This window comes from Galeopterus variegatus, unplaced genomic scaffold, assembly GCF_000696425.1.
Source record: "Galeopterus variegatus unplaced genomic scaffold, G_variegatus-3.0.2 Scaffold450, whole genome shotgun sequence".
NCBI lineage: Eukaryota > Metazoa > Chordata > Mammalia > Dermoptera > Cynocephalidae > Galeopterus > Galeopterus variegatus.
This window is the reverse complement of record NW_007726561.1, coordinates 590,511-610,834: the sequence shown is the minus strand read 5'-3', so window position 1 is coordinate 610,834 and position 20,324 is coordinate 590,511. Positions and strand designations below refer to the sequence as shown.

General features: G+C 46.9%; 1 protein-coding gene across 2 annotated transcripts in view; it reads right to left on the bottom strand.

The window, feature by feature from the left end:
• Nucleotides 1-20,324, bottom strand: part of IGF2BP1 (insulin-like growth factor 2 mRNA binding protein 1) — a 40,837-nt gene that overhangs the window by 13,575 nt on the left and 6,938 nt on the right. For both annotated transcript variants that reach the window (XM_008568897.1, XM_008568898.1), the window contains exons 3-4: nt 1,816-1,864; nt 1,221-1,272 (exon numbers count right to left, since the gene is read on the bottom strand). In XM_008568897.1, coding sequence (XP_008567119.1) covers nt 1,221-1,272; nt 1,816-1,864 — 101 coding nt within the window. The remainder of the gene's footprint in view (nt 1-1,220; nt 1,273-1,815; nt 1,865-20,324) is intronic.

Sequence of the window (20,324 nt, the reverse complement as noted above, 5' to 3'; positions counted from 1 at the left end):
GGACAAAAAAAAAAAAAAAAAAAAAAAAAAAAAAAAAAAAAAAAAGAAAGTGACACTTGAGCAGACTCGAGGACTTTCTGTATTGTACAACAAAATCAAACATTTTCCATACTGTTCTCTCCAGGTAGCAGATACCCTTCCAGATACAGTGTGTTACAGCTCCCTGGTGGGCTTTGGATATATTTAAACTAAGTGTTGACTCCTGCTGCAGTTCCCAGGGAAGCTCCACATGTGCTTGCTCCCAACCACTGCTCAGTCTCACCCTGTTTGTGGAGGAGGAACTTATTCATTAGTCTAAGCTACGAGCAGCACTGGGCAATGGTTATCGGTGAGTGCAACTGTGTCCTGGCATTTATGATAAAAAGGCAAGTGGGATTAGAACAGGATAGAACCTGTTTGATAGATTCAGCATTTTACTGTTGGGCAAAGAGTTTAATCATTTATAATCACTTATAGTTTGCCCCTTTCCACAAAGAACTGGGAGATAAATGTTTAAATCTCAAAGTGATTATGGACATATTTCTTGAAGATCTCCAAATCTAAATTAGTATCTTGTTTACCTAAAGACTGCTTTGTCCAACCAAAACCACTCCATATTGCCTCTGAAAAGAGCTTATAATCCTAGTAATGGAGAAACTCAAAAATCATAGCAAACTTTTTATGAACTAGAATTCCTTATTATTTTTCTTTCTGTGGGCTCACTCTTCAAAGATTTTACCTGCCCATCAAACTATATTAAATTTTATAAATTTTCTGCTTTTTTTTTAATTGGCTAAAGATATATGTAGGTGCCAATCAGAGCTAAAAAGAAAGAGACAACCAGCTCATTATTCCAGTCAAAAACAGGAAACGTGAAGCTTTTAAAGTAACAGGGCTGCAGACTTACTAAGACTAAATGCATAATTTTCATTCTTGAACTATTTTCTAAAAACTTAGGACACCTACTTCTGCCTTGGCTGATCACTAAGAGTCTAGGGACTCGTGTTGGGAAGGAGTGGATTTGTTCAAGCCTCACACTAAGCAGAACAGAAACCAGTTCCAGAGATAAGAGCTTGGGCCAACTCCCCAGTTCAGTGCATTCCCCTCTATACCACATTCTGTCTATCTTTCTTCTTTTGGTCTTCCAGGTAGATAGAATAATGAAAAGTGAAGCAAAGCAGATTCCCCAAACTCCAACACCCACTCCTCACCCCCACCCCACTGCCTCCACCCACTCTTACCTTGCTCACAGTTCTCTACTGTGCCATACTGGGCCAGCAGGCTGTCCAGTACCTAGGAGCATGGAGAAGGAAGGGTACTGAGCATCCCAGGACTGTCATGAAGCAGCCACTGGACATCCCTCACCCAAAAGCACTGGGGCATTGGAAGAGCAATAGGTGGGGACTAAGCATTACTACCTTCAGTTTGTCCTTTCTAGGGCACTAATGCAGATGGCAACACCAGTTAGGGTGGGGTGTCTTTGCAGGAATGTGCTCAAACTCTGCATTAAGGACTTTTTTGGAAGCAGACCTGGGACACCTGGGTCCCTAAATCAACTTCTGCCATCACTAAGTTCAGGGCTCAGAGAACACGCTTCTCACCTCCTTAATGCCTCTCACCATTAGGACACCCCTAAAGGTGGAGTCCTGGGTTAAATATGAGACACCCAACCAAACGCAGAGCTAGGGGGGCGGACATCCCCAGCCTGGCCTGGCCCCAGACCACAGTGGGGTTGCAGGAGAGCTCCCCAGTCATTTCGGCCAACTCAGACTGATTCAGACTTACTTTCCAGCCTCTACTACCCCAACCCATTGAGAGTTTCCCCCAAACACTTACTTCCCATCGGAGCTGAGGTGGAATATTTCGGATCTGAATTTTCCGACTCCTGAAATTAAAGAAGAAACAGAGTTAGAGAAAGCTCTGGATGCCCTGTGACCTTGCCATTTCTAATCTTTGTCCCAATTTCTATCTCCCTACCTTCGGTTCATCAACACCAAAGGCTTAGAATCTAAGAAAAATAATAGTTCAGGATGGTTAAACCTTTGGCACATATGGATTCAAACCTATTCTCCACTTACTAGCACTGATTTTGAAAAGATTATTTAACTTCTTTGAGGCCTAGTTTCCTCCTTTGTAAAACAGGGATAATACCTATTCACAGCATGGTAGGTAAAGTTAGATAATATTTATACAGAGTTTAGCAAAAGGCTTAGAACAAGTACTTCGAGTGCAACAACAGATGCATCTGTGAATACTAAGGTGGGAGTGATTAACACACCCACACCTTCCCCCTCCCAGTAAACTACATTTTCTCCTTCCCATCTTTCAAATGCCTCTTAAAAATGTAATTTTCCCCGAGGAAGGGTTTCAGGTTCAGGGTTAACTCCCAGGGCAATTGCTCACCACCCAAATCAATGCCCTAATCCCTGGGCTTAAGACATTTAAATTAAATTGACGTGTTGGTCAATTGTCATTTCTGTCTTTGTATATCATTGATCACAAACTCTTGGTTCCAGAATGAGGTCCAACAAAATTCTAATGCTTCAAAGAAAACTGGAGAAGGCATCAAAGTCCAGTGGCAGCCCTTCAACTGCCCCTGGTTGGGTGTTCCTCTGCCTAAGCCACTCAAGCTTCAGGCCTTAGTATGCCCCCTACCTGACATGCAATGAGGACGAGGTCAGCTCTTGCCAAGCTGGGGGAAGTGGGTGCTGAAAACACAAGGGACCAGGCGGAAGGGACGCCAAGCTCTAACTGTGAATGCGCCAGCCTTGGCCATCCTGCGCCTGCTCACTCACTCCACACCTGTGACCTCAAGCATCTCCAGCTGAAAAATGGAAATGAAGGGTCTCTAAGATCCATTGTAGTTCTACAATTCTGAGTGTGGAGAGTCTTTAACCATGATATATGTTAAGGAAATCTCTTCCTGGAGTGAAATGATGTGGGGGAAGAGGGATAAGTGTTGAAGAGGATCTCTGTCTGTGGCTCTCTGCTTTGGTTGGTTCATGAATTCGACCTAAGGAGGGCCGGTTAGAGCAGGACCAGAAGCAAATCTAGTTGCAGGTCCTCAGATCCCACCAGGACACCTTCCTGTGATTCAATTCATTGGCCAAGAAGGAGCCCAACAACTACCCTTAATTTGGTGACCAAATGGAGAGAGTGAAAAATGCAGGAACCCTCACAACAAACTGCTGGAGAACTGGGAAAGAAAGGCTGGCACCATTGGAAGACTGAGAACACCAACCTGGCTTTAACACCAGTAACAGAGGCCGCCCATGCCCAGGACCTCCCTCAAGTAAGCAGGGAGGCGGGGCTGCCTGCCAGGGAGTTCACACCAATAAGAGTCTAAAGCAACCCCGGTGCAGGAGCCCAGTTTGAAGTGCGCTCTTTCAAGATGGTCCCTTAGTATATAATCTAAGGTCAAAGGTCAAAAATTCCCACTTACTTCAAACTTCCTTTTGGGGGGCTTTCTTTTCAGGGAGGGGTGGGAGAGGGGGAAGGGTAGCAGTGGTGAAATCAAATCTCTGCTGGGATGTTAATCCATATCCTGAAAGCAATGGCAGGCAGATTGTCTGGAATGTCTGGAATGTTCCAGGAGAGGGAGGGGGAGAAGGGCAAGGCCACCCAACCAATGAAAAAAAAGACATCCTGGCAGCCCTCCCCCACCCTCAACCAGCAGAGAGACCCACCCACCCCTCTAGGGCACACACCCCACCCTGGGAACCTCCTCCAGGTCTCCTTTCAGCAAAGCCCCTAACCCTGATTAAAACACAACAGGGAAGATATGGAAGAATCCGGGCCAGGAAGAACCTCTGTCTTTTAAGCCCCTGGCCTGGTTTCTATTAAGGATGGTGCTACCTAACTTCTTTCAGGCCCAAAGCACGTGGGACACTGCTGAGCACTGTAACCCGTTGTAACGCGTATTCCCTCCCCTGGGATCCCTTGGGTAACTCATTCATTCCACAAACATTTCCAGAAGGCCCACTGTGGGCTGGTCTGGGCAGTGTGCTGAGGGCCTGGGGCATCCAGGTGGAAGCGCAGAGCACCTTAACTGCTCACTTAGTTTCCTCCAGTGGAAAACTGCTAAAGCTCTTGTGAGGTCTTAAAGGAGAAGGTGTGAATGAAGCAGGATACCCTACATGTAGTAAGTGCTCAGTCCATGTCCCAGTCCCCAGGAAGCTGCAGACATCCAGACCAGCATGGTAAGAGGCAGGCAGGTGGGCCTGACCCTGAGCTGCTTAGCATGATGGTAACAGTTGTTAAAATATGTACAGTCTCCTGCAAGGAAAATACCACTGCCTAGAATCCCACCCCACCTATCCACCTCCCCAACTAACGGGTTATGGTCCGGTCCTGGGACCCACTCCAGTACACCAGTAGACCAGCTTCCACCAGCGCTGAGCAGGGCCTTTGCCCTACAGGTAACAGGGTGAGCACTTCTACGTGCCTGGAGTGACTAAACCAACATCCATTGTTCAGAAGAGGAGAGAGAACTCCTAGAGGTTCATTAACTCCCCCACCCTCCTGTAGCTGATAAACCTGTTGACTGAAAGAATGAAGCTGCCAACAATAAGGGCAATGGCTGCATCAGCCTCATCATTTCCCTGGGCGCTGACACAAGGTGGCTTCTGGTGCTCTCTGCCTGCCCTGACAGAGAGCAGTTATCAGGCCCTGCAGGTAGCTCAGCAGATACATAGCAATTACAGAAGACCCACCTCTGACCCACCTCTCGAATGCCACCGGGCCAAGCAGGGGGCATGAGGGGCCACAGGGACTTCACGGACCATTCTTTGGAAACCTGGGGAGATTCAGGAGAGGACAGAGGAAGAGAGCATCCTTGCAACAGTATTAAGGGGCCAAGTGGGATGTAAGAGATTCAGACAGCACATGGAGCTGGGCCCAGGAAGGGGGCAAGGTTGTGTGCTCCCCCTGGGGTGGAAGGTCTCTCATCCTTTCACACTAAAGAGTTCAGAGCACTGTCACTGACTCAGACTGCAGGGAAAGAGAAACAGGTCACAATTAACTTTAAATGAAGAGAAGTAACACTTGAGGAGTGCTTACCAGATGCCAGCCTCTGAGATTTATCATCTCACACTCTCCTCCCACTACCCATGAAGGTGGTATTAGTCGGCTGGGCCCTCAGAAGGAGAGACTGAGCATCTCGTCCAACCAACTCACACACCAGGGGCCAAAGCCAGGATCTGAACCCAAAGCCTGTTGGATTCCAGGCTTTTTGCACTGTCCTGTGCTGCTTTTTCGACGGCATAAAAAGACACAAAGCCTTTGCCAAAGTTCAGTCATTTTACGCTTGAAGACAAAAAAGTTTAAGAGTTCGCACAACATGGTGGTGAACAGTGGGCCTGCTGTGTTGGTGCTGCTCTCCAATAAGTCAGAATATCCCACTTATAATTCTTCAAGCTACCAACTTCTTCCAGCTGCTTGTTTCCACAGTTAGTTGAAAAGTGATTCTATGGCATAATGAACACTGACTAGGTATTTGACATTAAGAAATTATCGTTAAGGGCCAGCCTGTGGCTCACTTGGGGGCATGGGTTAGGATCCCTATATAGGGATGGCCGGTTAGCTCACTTGGGAGAGCGTGACTCTGACAACACTGAGTCAAGGGTTAAGATCCTCTTACCAGTCATCTTTTTTTTTTAAAAAAAAAAAAAGAGGAAAAGAAAGAAATTATTGTTAGATGCTGGCCAGTTAGCTCAGCTGGTTAAAATGTGCGGAAAACACCAAGGTCCAGGGTTCAATCCCTGTACTGGCCAGCCACCAAAAAAAAAAAAAAAAAATTATTAATCTTTTAAAAGAATATTGTGATTTGTAAAGTTATATTTTAGAAATACATACTGAAATATTTACAGGTAAAATGACATGTCTATTATTTGCTTCAAAATAATCAGGGTTGAGGGCCGGCCCCGTGGCGCACTCGGGAGAGTGCGGCACTGGGAGCGCAGTGAATCTCCCGCCACGGGTTAGGATCCTATTATATAGGACTGGCCGGTGCGCTCACTGGCTGAGCGCGGTGCGGGCGACACCACACCAAGGGTTGCGACCCCCTTACCGGTCACGAAAAAGACAAAAAAAAAAAAAAAAAAATCAGGGTTGAGAAAAATAGAAACAGATTGGATCAGAGTTGGTAATTGTTTAAACTAGGTGATGGGCGGTACGTGGGAGATTTATTACCTTATCCTCTTGCTTTTATATGTTTATATTTCTTTCCATAATAAAAAAATTGAAACAAAAACAAAAGACAGGTAATTCTAGCCCACCTAGTTCAGAAGTCAAAGATTCCAAATTAAAGGAAACAACTTTAAACTAATGAAGTTTTCCTATCAGTGTTTTATTACCAAGAATCCAGAACCTGACAAGGAGCTTGCTGGGGTCAGGAAGGAGATGTGGGCTTGGGGTCCAGTGCAGGAAGAAGCAGATGACCAGGAAGGGACTCTCAGAATGAGGCCTCCCTGTAGGACAGAGCGCATCCTGGGAGCAGAGGGGTGGAGGGCTGAAAACTGCTGCTAGAGAGGAAATTTTTCTAATCCTCTGCAAACCTGCTCCTTCCTCTTTCCGCACCCATACTCAGAGGGGAGGGTGCCCTCTTCAATGACGTTGATGGCCTCACCCCTCCCTCAAATGAGGAGTTCCTTTCAACCAGGGTGGAGCAAGCCAATGGAAGGTAGGGAGGAGGGGGCAGCAGCAGGTTTTGGAATGTTGTCAAGCTTGGGGCCCCAATCCCCCCAAGGCCCTGTCATGAGTCAAGCCTGGACTTTCATCTCCAGCAGAGAAGTAGGATTAAGCTGGGATCTTCAGATTAGATCCTTCACCTCCACCCCTCCCCCTGGCCATGCTTCTGGCTCAATGTGTGGTCTTGGGCAAGTCAAGTCTTCAACTCTCTGGACCTCAGTTTCTCACATCTGGGAAACGAGGAGTAAGATTAGTCCATTTTACAGGGTTTTGTGTCTCCAGACGGGGATCAACCAGGTCTACCTATAGGGGAACACTATCTTAATTAGAGGGATTTTCTGTGCCCTAATGGTCTGAATAACTGGTTCGTAACTTTTTTTTTTATGAGGTTCAGTTCCCATTATGAATATGATGAAAGGTAAGAACATTCTCGGGGCCGGCCCGGTGGCACACTGCTACAGTGCGCCGCTTGGGAAGCGCGGCAGGCGCTCCCGCCAAGGGTTCGGATCCCACATACAGACTGCTTCCCGCTCACTGGCTGAGCGAGGCGTGGGAGCAACACCGAGGGTTGCGATCCCGTTGCCGGTCCCGGTCCGGTACGGGCATGACACTGAGGGTTGCGATCCGTTGCCGGACACGAAAAAAGACAAAAAGGAAAAAAAAAAAAAAAGAAAAAAAAAAAAAAAGAAAAAAAAAAAAAAAGAAAAAAAAAAAAAAAGAAAAAAAAAAAAAAAGAAAAAAAAAAAAAAAGAAAAAAAAAAAAAAAGAAAAAAAAAAAAAAAGAAAAAAAAAAAAAAAGAAAAAAAAAAAAAAAGAAAAAAAAAAAAAAAGAAAAAAAAAAAAAAAGAAAAAAAAAAAAAAAGAAAAAAAAAAAAAAAGAAAAAAAAAAAAAAAGAAAAAAAAAAAAAAAGAAAAAAAAAAAAAAAGAAAAAAAAAAAAAAAGAAAAAAAAAAAAAAAGAAAAAAAAAAAAAAAGAAAAAAAAAAAAAAAGAAAAAAAAAAAAAAAAAGAACATTCTCCACCAGAAAAGTGCAAACAATTTGCACACTATTTCAAAATTTCAGGGGTTAATGAAGACTTTGGAATCTATCCATAAGCCCAAAGTTAAGACACACCCCACCCCACCCCACCCTACCCTCAAACCATCTACACATCCTAATGATGTCCAAATTTTCAGTCAAGCCTACAGGCATCTCAAAATGTAGAGAAGGAACTAGCCCGAGGCAATTAGAAAATGAAGCTAGACTGGAGACTGGGATTGGGGTTATAGCTGGATGCTGGGAAAAAAGAGTGAGCAAAAAAGACATGTCAAACCCGCAAAAACACACCATGCTCAGTTAACCTAACAGGTACTGATTTTTAATCAGTGGTCAAGAAGCTGGCTACAGTGACTTTCCTCAAGATTTCTGGAACAAATCCAGCTGCTGGAGCCATTCTTTCCAAAGATATTATCTTGGCAGCTACTATGTGCTGGGCCAGCACTGGCCGCTACGGTTGCCTCTAATCACATATAGAGCACTTGCAATGGGGCCAGTGCAACTGAGGAGCTGAATTTTTTATTTTATTTAATTTATTTATTGTCTTTTTTGAGACCGGCCGCACCGCGCTCAGCCAGTGAGCGGTGACCGGCCATCCCCATATAGGATCCGAACCTTCGGCAGGAGCGCTGCTGGGCTCCCAGCGCTGCACTCTCCCGAGTGCGCCACGGGCTCGGCCTTATTTTATTTAATTTTAAGCATTTATATAATTTAACTTTTTCAAATGTAAATTTTATGAAATCTCAATACAGACCAAGTATTTCCAATGAAAACTTAGCATCTGAATTTTGGGATGGGCTGTAAGTGTAAAATAAAATATGCACTGGATACCTAAGACTTTAGTAATTCCCTGCCAAAAAAGATAAAACATCTCATTAATAGTTATTTATACTGATTGCACGTTGAAATGATAAATCTTTTAATAAGTTAAATATATACTTAAAATTAATTTCACCTGTTTCTTTTTTAATGTCACTATTGTACAATCAAAACTTGCATATGTGGCTCACATTGCATTTTTTCTTTCTTTCTTTTTCTTTTCTTTCTTTTTTTTTTTTTTGTGGTTGGTCGCTACGGGGATCTGAACTCTTGGTGTTACAGGCTGCTCTCAAACCAACCTGAGTCACACTGCATTTCTATTGGACAGCGCTAGACATGGTAGTACCGTGCTGAGCACAGAGTGATGAAGAAAACAGTCATGGTTCCTGCTCTTGTGGAGGTGAGAGCCCAGCACTTTGTTTGGTTTGGGGTGAGAGAAGGGAATGGACGAGAAGGAAGGCTGTCCACTGGACCCCTTCAGAAGTGGGCAACTCTGCTGACTCTTCAACAAGAGGGTTTCATGTGGCTGACATTGGAATAAAAGCACCCTCCCAAAGGTCCCAGTTTGTTTCTCCCTGATGGAAGCTGCCCTGAAGTGCCAACCTCTGCCTTTTCCACCACTGATTTAGGTCTTCTTCCTCACCCGCCTCCTTATCCCTACAGGGTGGAGAGGTGGCGGAAAAAAAATTGTTCAGGAACACTTCTTTAGGGGGCGGACCTGGCACGCTTCAGGCATGGCAGTAGCTGAGAAAGGGGGCGGGGCCGGAGAGGGGAGGAGGAGCTGGCCCAATGCCCAGGGCTCTGTGCCAGGTTGATCCAGAGGCAGGGCAGCCAGACAGGCAGGCAAGCAGGCGGGTGGGCCATCGGGTGGCTGGCAGGCAGGGGTAGGGCCGGAAAACATTGACCTACTGAGAGGTGTGGGACCAGGCAGAGCAGATTCCACCACCAAGAAGAAAGCCAGAGTGTGGGGGGACTGGAAGGCAGGGACTCCACAGGAATGCACCTGTGACCCTGCACACATGGTCTTTCAAATGTGTGTGGGGCTGACTGGTTAGTTCAATTGGTTAGAATGTGGTGTTATAACACCGAAGTCAAGGGTTCAGAGCCCCATACCAGCCAGCTGACAGAAAAAAAAAAATGTGTGAGGGCCGGCTCGTGGCTCACTTGGGAGAGTGTGGTGCTGATAACACCAAGGCCACAGGTTCGGATCCCTATATAGGGATGGCCAGTTAGCTCACTTGGGAGAGCGTGGTGCTGACAACATCAAGTCAAGGGTTAAGATCCCCTTACTGGTCATCTTTAAAAAAAAAATGTGTGGCACACGCACACACTGTCCACACGTGCCTCAACTCCTGCATTAACATTGGGGACAGTCAGGAAGGAAAAGAATGTCTCCGGGAGCTCCTCTGGGCTGAACCCTTATTCCCTCTCCATTGGAGCACTCTTCTACCTGTGCTTAATATCACACTCCTAGCCTCCCTGAAATCAGGGGAGAGGAAGGGATCTCTCAGCTTCTTACATGACCACAGACACATGAGCATGTGCATGTGTGTGCACCTGCACACACACACACGCACGCACACACACACACACACACACACACACACCATAAACTGTCACCAAGAAGTTCCAGTTGGAAAAAAAAAATAAGACTCATCAGGGCCAGCCCGTGGCTCACTCGGGAGAGTGTGGTGCTGATAACACCAAGACCACGGGTTCGGATCCTATATAGGGATGGCCGGTTAGCTCACTTGGGAGAGCGTGGTGCTGACAACACCAAGTCAAGGGTTAAGATCCCCTTACCAGTCATCTTTTGAAGAAAAAAAAAAATAAGATTCATACACTGAAGCAGGAAGGAGAGTGGTAAGCCAGCCACTCAAGCTTGGGAGAATCCTAAAGAGTCACCCTCATTTCACAGATGAAAAAACTGAGGCTCAGAAAAGGAAAAGACTTCCCAACAAGGAGGTAAGCCTAGAACTCAGTCTTCCTCCTCAACTGATTTGTGCTCATTTCAAACTGCTCTGCTTTCTCTCTGAATAAAACAAGTATTAATACAGTAGAAGCTTGTATAGCCCCAACGTCAGGAGCAGGAAAGATGCCCATATTCTGTATGGCTAAGTGCGTGCCAACTGGCTTTTACTGCATGCGGCTCTAATTTGGGCACAGGATTTAACTTGCAGAAGAGCTAAGTACCCTATAACACGGCTGGATGGCTGTCAGAGAGATTTGTTAGCAGAATAAAAGGGTAGCTACCAAAAGTTCCTATCTTGCAAATCGTCATCTAGGTCTAGGTAGGAAAGGAAGCCAAGGGGTGGCCTGGGTGTAAGGTGCTAGCACAAGCAAACCTCAGTGATGAATACTTTGTTCAAGTTGCTCATCTCAGAAATAAACAGTTTGACAAGAGAGCCCCCAGGTTTTTTTCTTGCTTATCTGGGTAGTACCAGGGGAAGCCAAAACAGAAGCTCTGGGACAGACGACCTCTTTCCAGACAAATTCCAAGTCTGCCTGGGCCAACTGCCACCCCCTGCCCCCACCTTTCCCTCTGTCCCTAGAATCTTGCTCTTTGACCTTAGAGTGGCTCCTGGAGGGGAGCCAGCCACATGTAGCTGTACAGTGGCAGGTGAAGGAACGAGAATCTGGGGGTGAAGATATGGAGGTGTGGGGACAAATGGAAAAGAAATGACCCAATGTGAGCAGTGCAGCCTGGTGGAGGCAAAGATGGTAGCGGGAGAGAAATTAACCATCAGGGACACTGCTCACATCTTCTGGCTGGCAGTGGGAAGTGCTCCTGGGATCTTCCCTCGGGGTAGGGAAGGTTAATAAATTCTGACAGAGGGAAGGGGGGTGGAAAAACCATCTCCAGCACCAGCAGATGCTGGTTTAGTTCTCAGCCCCCCAGTGGAGATGTCAGCATCTCTCCAGAAAGCTTAAAAGCCAAAAGGTCTAGCACTCAGGGGTCCAGAGAATGGGCTGAGGATGGAGCTGCAGCTCAATGGGAGGCACCATGGGGTATGCCTCAGAAATAAAGATGGGAGTCTCTCCCCAGGAGGAACAGCAAGCTTAGAGAGCCCAGATCAAGCTTTTGAGGGCTGGCCTGTTACCTCACTTGGGAGTCTGTGGTGCTGATAACACCAAGGTCAAGGGTTCGGATCGCCCTACTGGCAAGGATTTTGAGGTGAAGCTCTCAGAGGCAAGGAAAAGGAAACCAGATTAGCCTCAAAAGGAACCAGTCTTCTGCGACCCACAACACTGCACTGTGAAAAAGACCCTATGGGAATCAGAGTGATTCTTGGAATTCTTATTAGGGTCCCCTGTGTACGGATGAGAAGGTATCCCAGTATACATTAAAAAAATAATAATTTAATTTATCCTATTAGTCGAGAGGAGCCCTGTGTTGTATCCCTGGAGGGACTCGTGGTCTCCCCCACTCCAGTGGCCAGCAAAGACCTGTTGGTGGTGGGAGACTTCAGGACGCTGGGTGTGTGTTTCTTCCTAGCTGGGCGCTGTTATTCAGGACAGCTCTCCTCTGACAGGGATGCCCTTCCCGAGTTGTGCCTAGCTTGGGGTAACCCAGGGACTTCTGGCCAGGAGGACTGACAGCACCTTTCCAAGATGGTTCTTGCTCATCCGGGGCCAGGAGGAGGGAGCAGATCTCTTAACAGCCGAGAGGACCCAGGCGCGAACACAGCCTCTCACTGTGGAGGGGTGGAAAGCGGGAGCAGTCGGGCACCCGGGGAGAAAGAGAGGTGCTGGGAAGGGCGGCAGCAGCTGAGGCTGGGGGAGGGCTCGCAGCAGCTGGGGGAGGAGGGAGTCTTCATGAACGGGCAATTGAGAAGAGCCGAGCAGCTGAGGGGCCGCGCTGGCGTCGCCAGGCCTGTGCCCCACGGGGGCGGCCCCTTCCCCCAGCCCCTCACCTAACCCAGGGAAAGCTGAGCGCTCACCCTCCCACCCCAGCCTCTGGGTGGGCTGTGGCCGCAGAGCCCTAGCAGGGGGACAGGGGATGCCCTCCAGCCCCCTCTGCGGCAGGGCTCGGCACAGTCTAGAAAGTTCTGCGGCCAAAGCCCCCTCGGTACCCCGACTGACTCCAAGCTTGTCCTGCGGGGCCCCTCAGGCCCTCAACTACCCGCGCAGGGCCCGGAGGGGGAGGGGACCGTGCCGGGGGCTGCTGGGTGGGGGTGGGACCAGGACTTTGCCCTTTGTCTCTCTCTAGAGCCACAGGCCGAAACCCGACCCCATCGGCGAGCAAGGCAGCCAGCGAGGGGCAGGCTCCCCCTCGGGGTCCTTTAGTAAATCCAGACCCGACCTCCCTGTGGTCAGGGCTGTGACTGAGGTGGTCCTGTGGGGGAGGGGGCTTCCCGCCTGCACGCAGGCCTGCAAGCATTTAAGTGGGAACTGGATGGGGGTAGGGAGCCGGGAAGAGGCTGGAAGTGGGGCCGCAGAAGCTGGAGGGGAGAAAATGGCCCTGGAGGCGGCATTCCTTAGAGACCTCGGCTGGGCTGCGGGAGGAGGCAGGACCGGGCTGGGGAGGCCTCCCACCGAGAGCGCAGGAACTGGGGCCTGGGAGTGCGCTGGGGTGAGGTGGGGCACGGAACTTAGGAAACGTCCAGGCCGGGAGAGGAAAGAAGCCTCTCCTCTCAGGGTCGTACTCGCCCCCATGCAGAGTACAGCATTTATTTGGGGGTGAGAATGGCCTTAATTATCAGTCCTTTTGGGGTGTCATCAACTAATGATATTTTTATTTTATTTTTCTGGCGTCTGGCTGTTAGTGCATTCGAACCCTTGACCTTGGTGTTACAACACCGCTCTATAACCAACTGAGCAACAGGCCAGCCCTAATGATCTTATTAATAACTCACCTTTGCATAGTATTTGGAGTTTACAAAGTAAAGTGCTTCTTTACACCCGCGTGCTCCTATCAACCTGGAACAACCACAAGAGGCTGCCTTGGGCCTCTCACCAACCATAGGAGACTGAAAATACTATTACTTTATTCTACAAGTTAGAAAACTGGCTCAGAGAGGTCAAGTGACTAGCCCAAGGTGACACTGGCCAGCAAGTACCACTACATTGTGCGGCCTGCTCCGACTTGCCAGGAAAAAAAAGGTAACTGGGTTCTTGCTCCTTAGAAACTACCATGTATAAACTATGAATTATGATTCTGTAGGCATGTAACAAAGGTCAACTCTTTGTCCCTTCCTGCAGGGAGGAGTGGGGAGGGGAAGCGTCTCAATCCCTGCCCTTCCCCCCAAGCTCCCATTTTCCCCTGGGTTGAACCCAAACAAAAGAAGGGAAAAAAATCAGCCAAAAGCTTCAGCCCTGCTGCCTTTCCACAAGTGTCAGAGGATCGAGCCTCGTAGAACTCAAAATATTTATCCAGCTTATTTCTGGAGATGGGGAACAGAGAACCCAGGAAAAGAGATACCCCAGATACCACAGCTTACACATCTCGGAAAAGGACTAATACACCTGAATTCTAACCCCACTCAGCTCTTTTCTCCACTTTGCTCAGCTCCCTCTGTGGGTTATTTCATTCCAACAGCAGACTTCTCATTTCACACCTTAGCCGCCCATTCAAGGGGAGAAGGTTTGGACCCATCTGTCTCAATTTTCTTCAACCACTCAAGTTGGCCTGAAAATCCCAAAGTTGAGAGAAAAATACAGTGCAAAGTAGGTATGAAACGCCTGGGCAGGAAGGAAGCTCAGAGCAGGGAGAAATTCATGTTGAGCATGTTTTTATTTGCTAACTTTATGCACCCCCAAAAAGCTCAAGAAAAGATGCAACCTCTCTGAGTGGTAGGGGATCGATCTTCTGTCCCATCTTCTAAGAGAGCTCAGCCTTGGAGATAGAAATGCCCAGCACTACTACTTACTGAAGGAAAGACCTTGGGCTAAGATACTTTAATCACTCAGAGCTTCAGTTGCTTCTGTAGGATGAAGATAATAGCCAGTGTTCTTATGAGGGTTCAGTGAAGTAGCAGTGCCGAGCTCTGAGTAGATACTCAATAATACTCCCTATAATTGTAGAAGGAACTCACCCTTTGACCTTCATCACCCCACAGAGTGCTCAGAGCATGTAAGAGAGGTAAACAGAGGTATCTGCCCCCCCCCCCACCTGAGAGCCTCATTTCCGTAACTTCTCCCCAATGAGTGACATCTCCTTGTCGGAGGGATGACAAGGCTCTCCTTAATCCACTTCTGTTTTTCTGTCTATCCTCCAAAACCCAGCTTAGCTCCAAGCCTCCCCCCTCCTCTGTTGATGAGAGTGCCTCCTATTTTGGGACCTAATCTCTTGGCCTTTGTGCTGTCACCCAGATTTTCCTGACTCTAAAGTGAACACACTACAGGACAGGGACTCTGTCTTGCACCTTCCTCCCTCCCATCTCTCAACCCCTATGTCCCCTTCCCCAAGCTGAAAAGAAGACACAATAATGCTAAATAAAAATCCGATAAATAACCCTAATATTTAATGCAGGAAAGGGGTCAGGCAAAAGCTCTCATTTTCTTTAAGATGAAGAGGTAACCACCATGTGGGAAAAAGCAAAATTGGCAATGGTTTTTAAAAATGGCCATTTTTTGAATCCCAGCAATACCTCTCATTGAAAATGGCCAGAGGAGTCACTTGGGAAAAATGTGGTGCTGACCTAAGGTCAAAGGTTCAGATCCCCATACCAGCCAGCCACCCCAAAAAAAGAAAGAAAAAAATGGCCAGGGTGGGATGGGGAATGGCGACTTATTGTTTAATGGGTACAGAGTTTCAGTTTTGCAAGATGAAAAGAGTTCTGGAGGGCCGGCCTGGTGGCGCACTGCTACAGTGCGCCGCTTGGGAGCGTGGTGGCGGCGCTCCCGCCGAGGGTTCGGATCCCACATACAGATCGGCTGCTCACTGGCTGAGCAAGGTGCGGGCGCAACACCGAGGGTTGCGATCCTGTTGCCGGTCCAGTACGGGCGTGACACTGAGGGTTGCGATCCGTTGCCGGTCACGAAAAAAGACAAAAAGGAAAAAAAAAAAAGAAAAGAAAAGAAAAGAGTTCTGGAGATGTGGATGATGTTTGCACAGCAATGTGAATTGTCTTAATACCACTGAACTGTACACTGAAAAATGGTTAAGATGGCAAAATTTACCTTTTATGTATTTTTCAATTAAAAATAATTTTGGTCCCAACCAGCTACTAAAAGAATAATAATAACAATTTTTTTTTTAAATACCACTAATAAGAAAAACCTAAAAGCTTCCAGAGAAAAATTATCTGATAAATTATATTTCCTTCCATCTCCCCTTTAATATATCCAAGTTCTTTCACTTGTTCCTCGTTGTGTTTCTAGTACCTAGCAAAGGGCATGTCATGCAATAGCAGCTTCTAATAGATAAATTTAAGAGGATGGGCACATGCACGCATGAAGAAACGAACACATGATTAAAGGTACCAATCTCTGCAGCAGTATGGAAGCTATCACAGAAGTCAGTGCCATCTTGTGAAATATTTTCTTTTTCTTTTTTTTTTTTTTTAAAGATGACCGGTAAGGGGAACTCAACCCTTGGCTTGGTGTTGTCAGCACCACGCTCAGCCAGTGAGCAAACCGGCCATCCCTATGTGGGATCCGAACCCGTGGCCTTGGTGCTATCAGCACCGCACTCTCCCGAGTGAGCCACGGGCCGGCCCGTGAAATATTTTCTCACATGGATTTTGGTTGTAAACATTTTTAATTTTTGGCTGGCCGGTTAGCTCACTTGGAAGAGCATAGTGCTGGTTAACGCCAAGGTCACGGGTTCAGATTCCTGCACCAGCCAGCCACCCCCCCAAAAAATAAAAGAAAAAAAAAATTTTTTTTAAATTTTAATGGCCAATGACTGAGTGGCAAGGCCCCCTCCAACACACACCCTCAGGCTAGGTGCTAACCATGGGATTTTTTTCAAGAGGACAGCAAAGAAGCCTGGGCCAAGATGGCATTCCTCTTCTAGTTTAAAGGAAATTCCTCAATCTAGATGACCAGCAAGATGGGCAAGGGTAGGAAAATGAAACAAAGATGATCTCACAGAGATAATGAGAGGTTTGTGAACATCATTCTGTTCCACCCCTTGCCTACTCCCAGAACTCACTCTACCCTATTCCAAAATAGGACAGGAATCACCGAAATGATAATAAACATAGGGAACAAACTCCTCTAGATAAGATCACCTCCGTCAGCTAGATTTCCCTTTCTTTTACATTAAGTAAAAAGTTTCTGGAACAGACACTTAACAAGAGTGAAGATCTTCTGAACCCTGCTGCCTCCCCAGCCAACGTCCTAGTACAATCTAGTCCTTGCTCAGAAATACACTGGCTGCAGCCACCAGCAGCCAACGTCTCTCTGTGAAGAATTATGTGCCCTTTAATTTAGGGCTCCATCTCCAAGTCCTGCCAAAGCAACTGGTCTCTATTACAGTTAGACTTCTCCTCCCAAGCAACTTAGAGACCTCAAGGAAGATGGAGAATAAACATTTCTATCTCTGAACAGACATCCTTAACAAGTTTACTCCACCCAACAGCCCCCATTCCAGTTCCTGTCTCCCCTCATTTTTTTCCTCAGAGTACCTAATGGAAAGTTGACGAGCCCCAAGCAATCCCAAATGCCACTCCAGAAAGAGGTAGCACTCATCATTCTACATAAACTAACTGTAAAACCCTTTATAGTAGCTGATTAAAGTCACAAGCCAGTTAAAGGGCCAGAAACCACATCCGGATTGGAAAGCCCTTCCCTCCCCACCCCAGTGAAAGAAGGTTGAATCCTCAGTCCCTGGGCTGGGGCTGTGAGCAAGTGTGTATGTATGTGTGTGTACAACTACATGTGTGCCCGTGGTGTGGCATGCACCCTTTGAGCAGGGAGGGCTGAAAGAGGAAGTGGGCATGAAAGTGGGTTCTGAGCGAATCTGTGGAAGCTGTTTCTAGACCAGGGGACCAGGGAGAAAAGGTGAGGCCACCCCAAGGGAAGAGGAAAGAGGGAACAATGTATGCAGTCACCTCCTCGGTACCCAGGGATCCATCCCCAATTCCTGAATGCCTACTTTGTTAGGCTATCAAGAGCAGAACGTTAAGACAAACATACCCATCTCTCACCAGGTGCAGAAAACTGCTCTCATTTCTTCCACAGACTCCAAAAGAGGACTTACACAGTCCCCTTCATCCTGAATTCTCAGCTCATCTGGAAGTTTAGGTGGTTCCCCTCTCACCAGTGTCTCTGCCCCACATGCCTTTCACAGTAGCCCTAAAGTGTGAATTTTTGGCTAGGATCCTGCTCCAGGTTGAGGGCATCAACAAAAGAATAAGTGGCCCATTTCCCCTAATAAATAATCGATAGCATTCTCTACCATGCTGGTGGGGTCCATAATCTAGGGGTTCTATGGGGTTGCCCTGGTAAGCTTCATCTCCCTCCCCCAAAAGGTGGCTTTTCCTTTCAGCACACAGGCAGAGTTCTCAAAGCACCATACACACAGAGATCCTCTTCAATATGCCTATCCATCACAGTTTCATATCAAATACACACCAAATTCACATGAGCATACTGAAACATCCTAACCCAGTGTCTTAGGTATATGCCCCAAGCTTCTACACGCACAATCCAGAGACAGAACCTCTCATGGACACATTTCCAAGCATCTCTATACTTGATCAGTTGTGATTTTCATAGAGCCAACCACAGCTGTATGGGGCAGAGTGGGGTAGGGCACAGAATAGTAAAGCTTAAAAGGAGGGCAACAGAATGACCAGGGCAGGAGGCAGAGGTTTATATCTTGAACAAAATAATAACAATAATAGCTACTGTGTATTACTATTAGCACCACTTTACAGTTACAGAAATTGAGCTCACGCTTTTAAACACTTGAGTTCCCCTGGGAGGACCTTTCCTCTAGACCCCTGTAGGCGATGAATAAGGGACCTAGGATAGATAATAAGACTCTGACTTAACAGACATTCCTCACAAATTTTGATTCCTATCCTCTTCACTCCTCTTGCCAAAGAACTCAGACCCCACAAACAAACTTTACACATAAGAACAAATTTTCTTTTCATTCCCGAATTCTGATTTCTCCACTTAAAGATTTTTTAACTATATCCAATCAATTAAACTCTCCAATCAAATTTCACTCAGATTTAACATTTTTCATTTCCAGTGGCCAAAATATCTGGATGAATAATTAGTTTTTAACTAAAATTAAATCAAAATGAAAAAAATTGAACTTTTCCTTAACACTCTTTTCCTAAGGAAATGTAGAGGATTGACTAGAATCCACTGAACAGACATGAGAAAATGGAGCATCCCCCACTTCTCCCACCTACTCTAGTAAGAAATTTTTCTCCACAACCCTCCTCTAAACTATGAACAAATTCCCAGCAATCCCATATCCCTTATATGCCTTCCAACCACCAAAATGCCACTTGTTTAATAATCAGATTTGTCTAAGGGGTATTGAAAATATTTGGACAACCCAGTCTAAAATTCTTTTAGTCAACCAGCTGTTTGCTCTGTATTTCATTCAAAAGCAGTTCACTGATGGCCTGCCATGCTCCTAGGAGCCTGGACTTCTGCAGCAGGACTGCATTTCTGATGGTGTCTATTCCACGTACACTTACATTTCAGTGCACTGCAATGAGGTTTTCTCAAACTATATTAAAATTATGAGGTCCAGACCTACTTTTCCCTGTGATTTGCTCATAATCAACACACATTTTATTTCAGCAATCTGTTAGGGTGAAAGCTTGTTCCAGCCTGTTATATTTAATGCAAAGCCACTGTGCTGCAAAGGTAGGAAGCAGGTCTTACAAAGATGGCTCTGCAATAAATCGCACTATTACGATAACCTCTTGCCACCCACTAACCTCTTTGATCAAAACATGAAGGAACATCCAAGTTCTTTTACTAGGATGGAATTACCACCTGGGGACTGACAATGCTTCCTTGCAATGACGTGTGTTACCAGGGGCTATCTTGTAGGATCATTTCTAGCCAAATCAAACCTTATGCATAACCAAATGAGCATCACTTTCTTGAGTGCACCTTTTTTGAGAGAGCTACCCTGTTTTTGTTTCGGTGGGCATTTCAAAAAAGTGTAGAGGAGAAGAGGAAAAGTGGAAATGGGTAGGGTGCAAAAGTTTTGTACTAACATGAACTCAAAACACTGTCTGAGACCCTGAGCCTCAAAGCCTCACCATCGGCCAACTGGAGGACCTGTTGTCTATCTTTTATGACATCAATAAAATCCATCGGCTAGAACCTCTGATTACTGCTACTCCCTCTGTTATTGTTTCAGTCAGCCTTGGGGACATGCATACAGACAGCCCATTTTCTAAAGATTACGGGTTATTTAAACTGACACTGAACTGTTCAAGGTTCTATGCCCAGGCCAAGGGGCCCCAGCAGCCAGGAGACAACAGCTCCTTGCACCTCCATTTTCTCTCCACCTCGCTCATCCTCTCTCTCCTTTGCTTCTTTTCCCTTCACATTTGCCCACTGGCCTTTTGCCTTAGAATGAAAAGGTCCTGAGACAGCCCAGGCGCTGGAAAGGGTCTGCACCCCGCAGCCGGGAGAACCCTCCAAGTGGGGAAGCCGCGGCGAGGCTTGGGACCTGGGGGTTCCAAGGGCTGAGGCGCGCCGCAGCCTGGGATCTTGGGGACCCTGGGTAAGGAAGTCCCCCTCGGAGACCCAGGCCTGCGGATGTTCTGTCAGGGGCTGGTTACAAGGAGGAAGGCGGGCGGCCCCACCGCAGAGCGGGCCGAGATTGCGAGGCTGGGGCTGGGGCTGGGGCTGGAGCTGGGGCTGGGGAGGG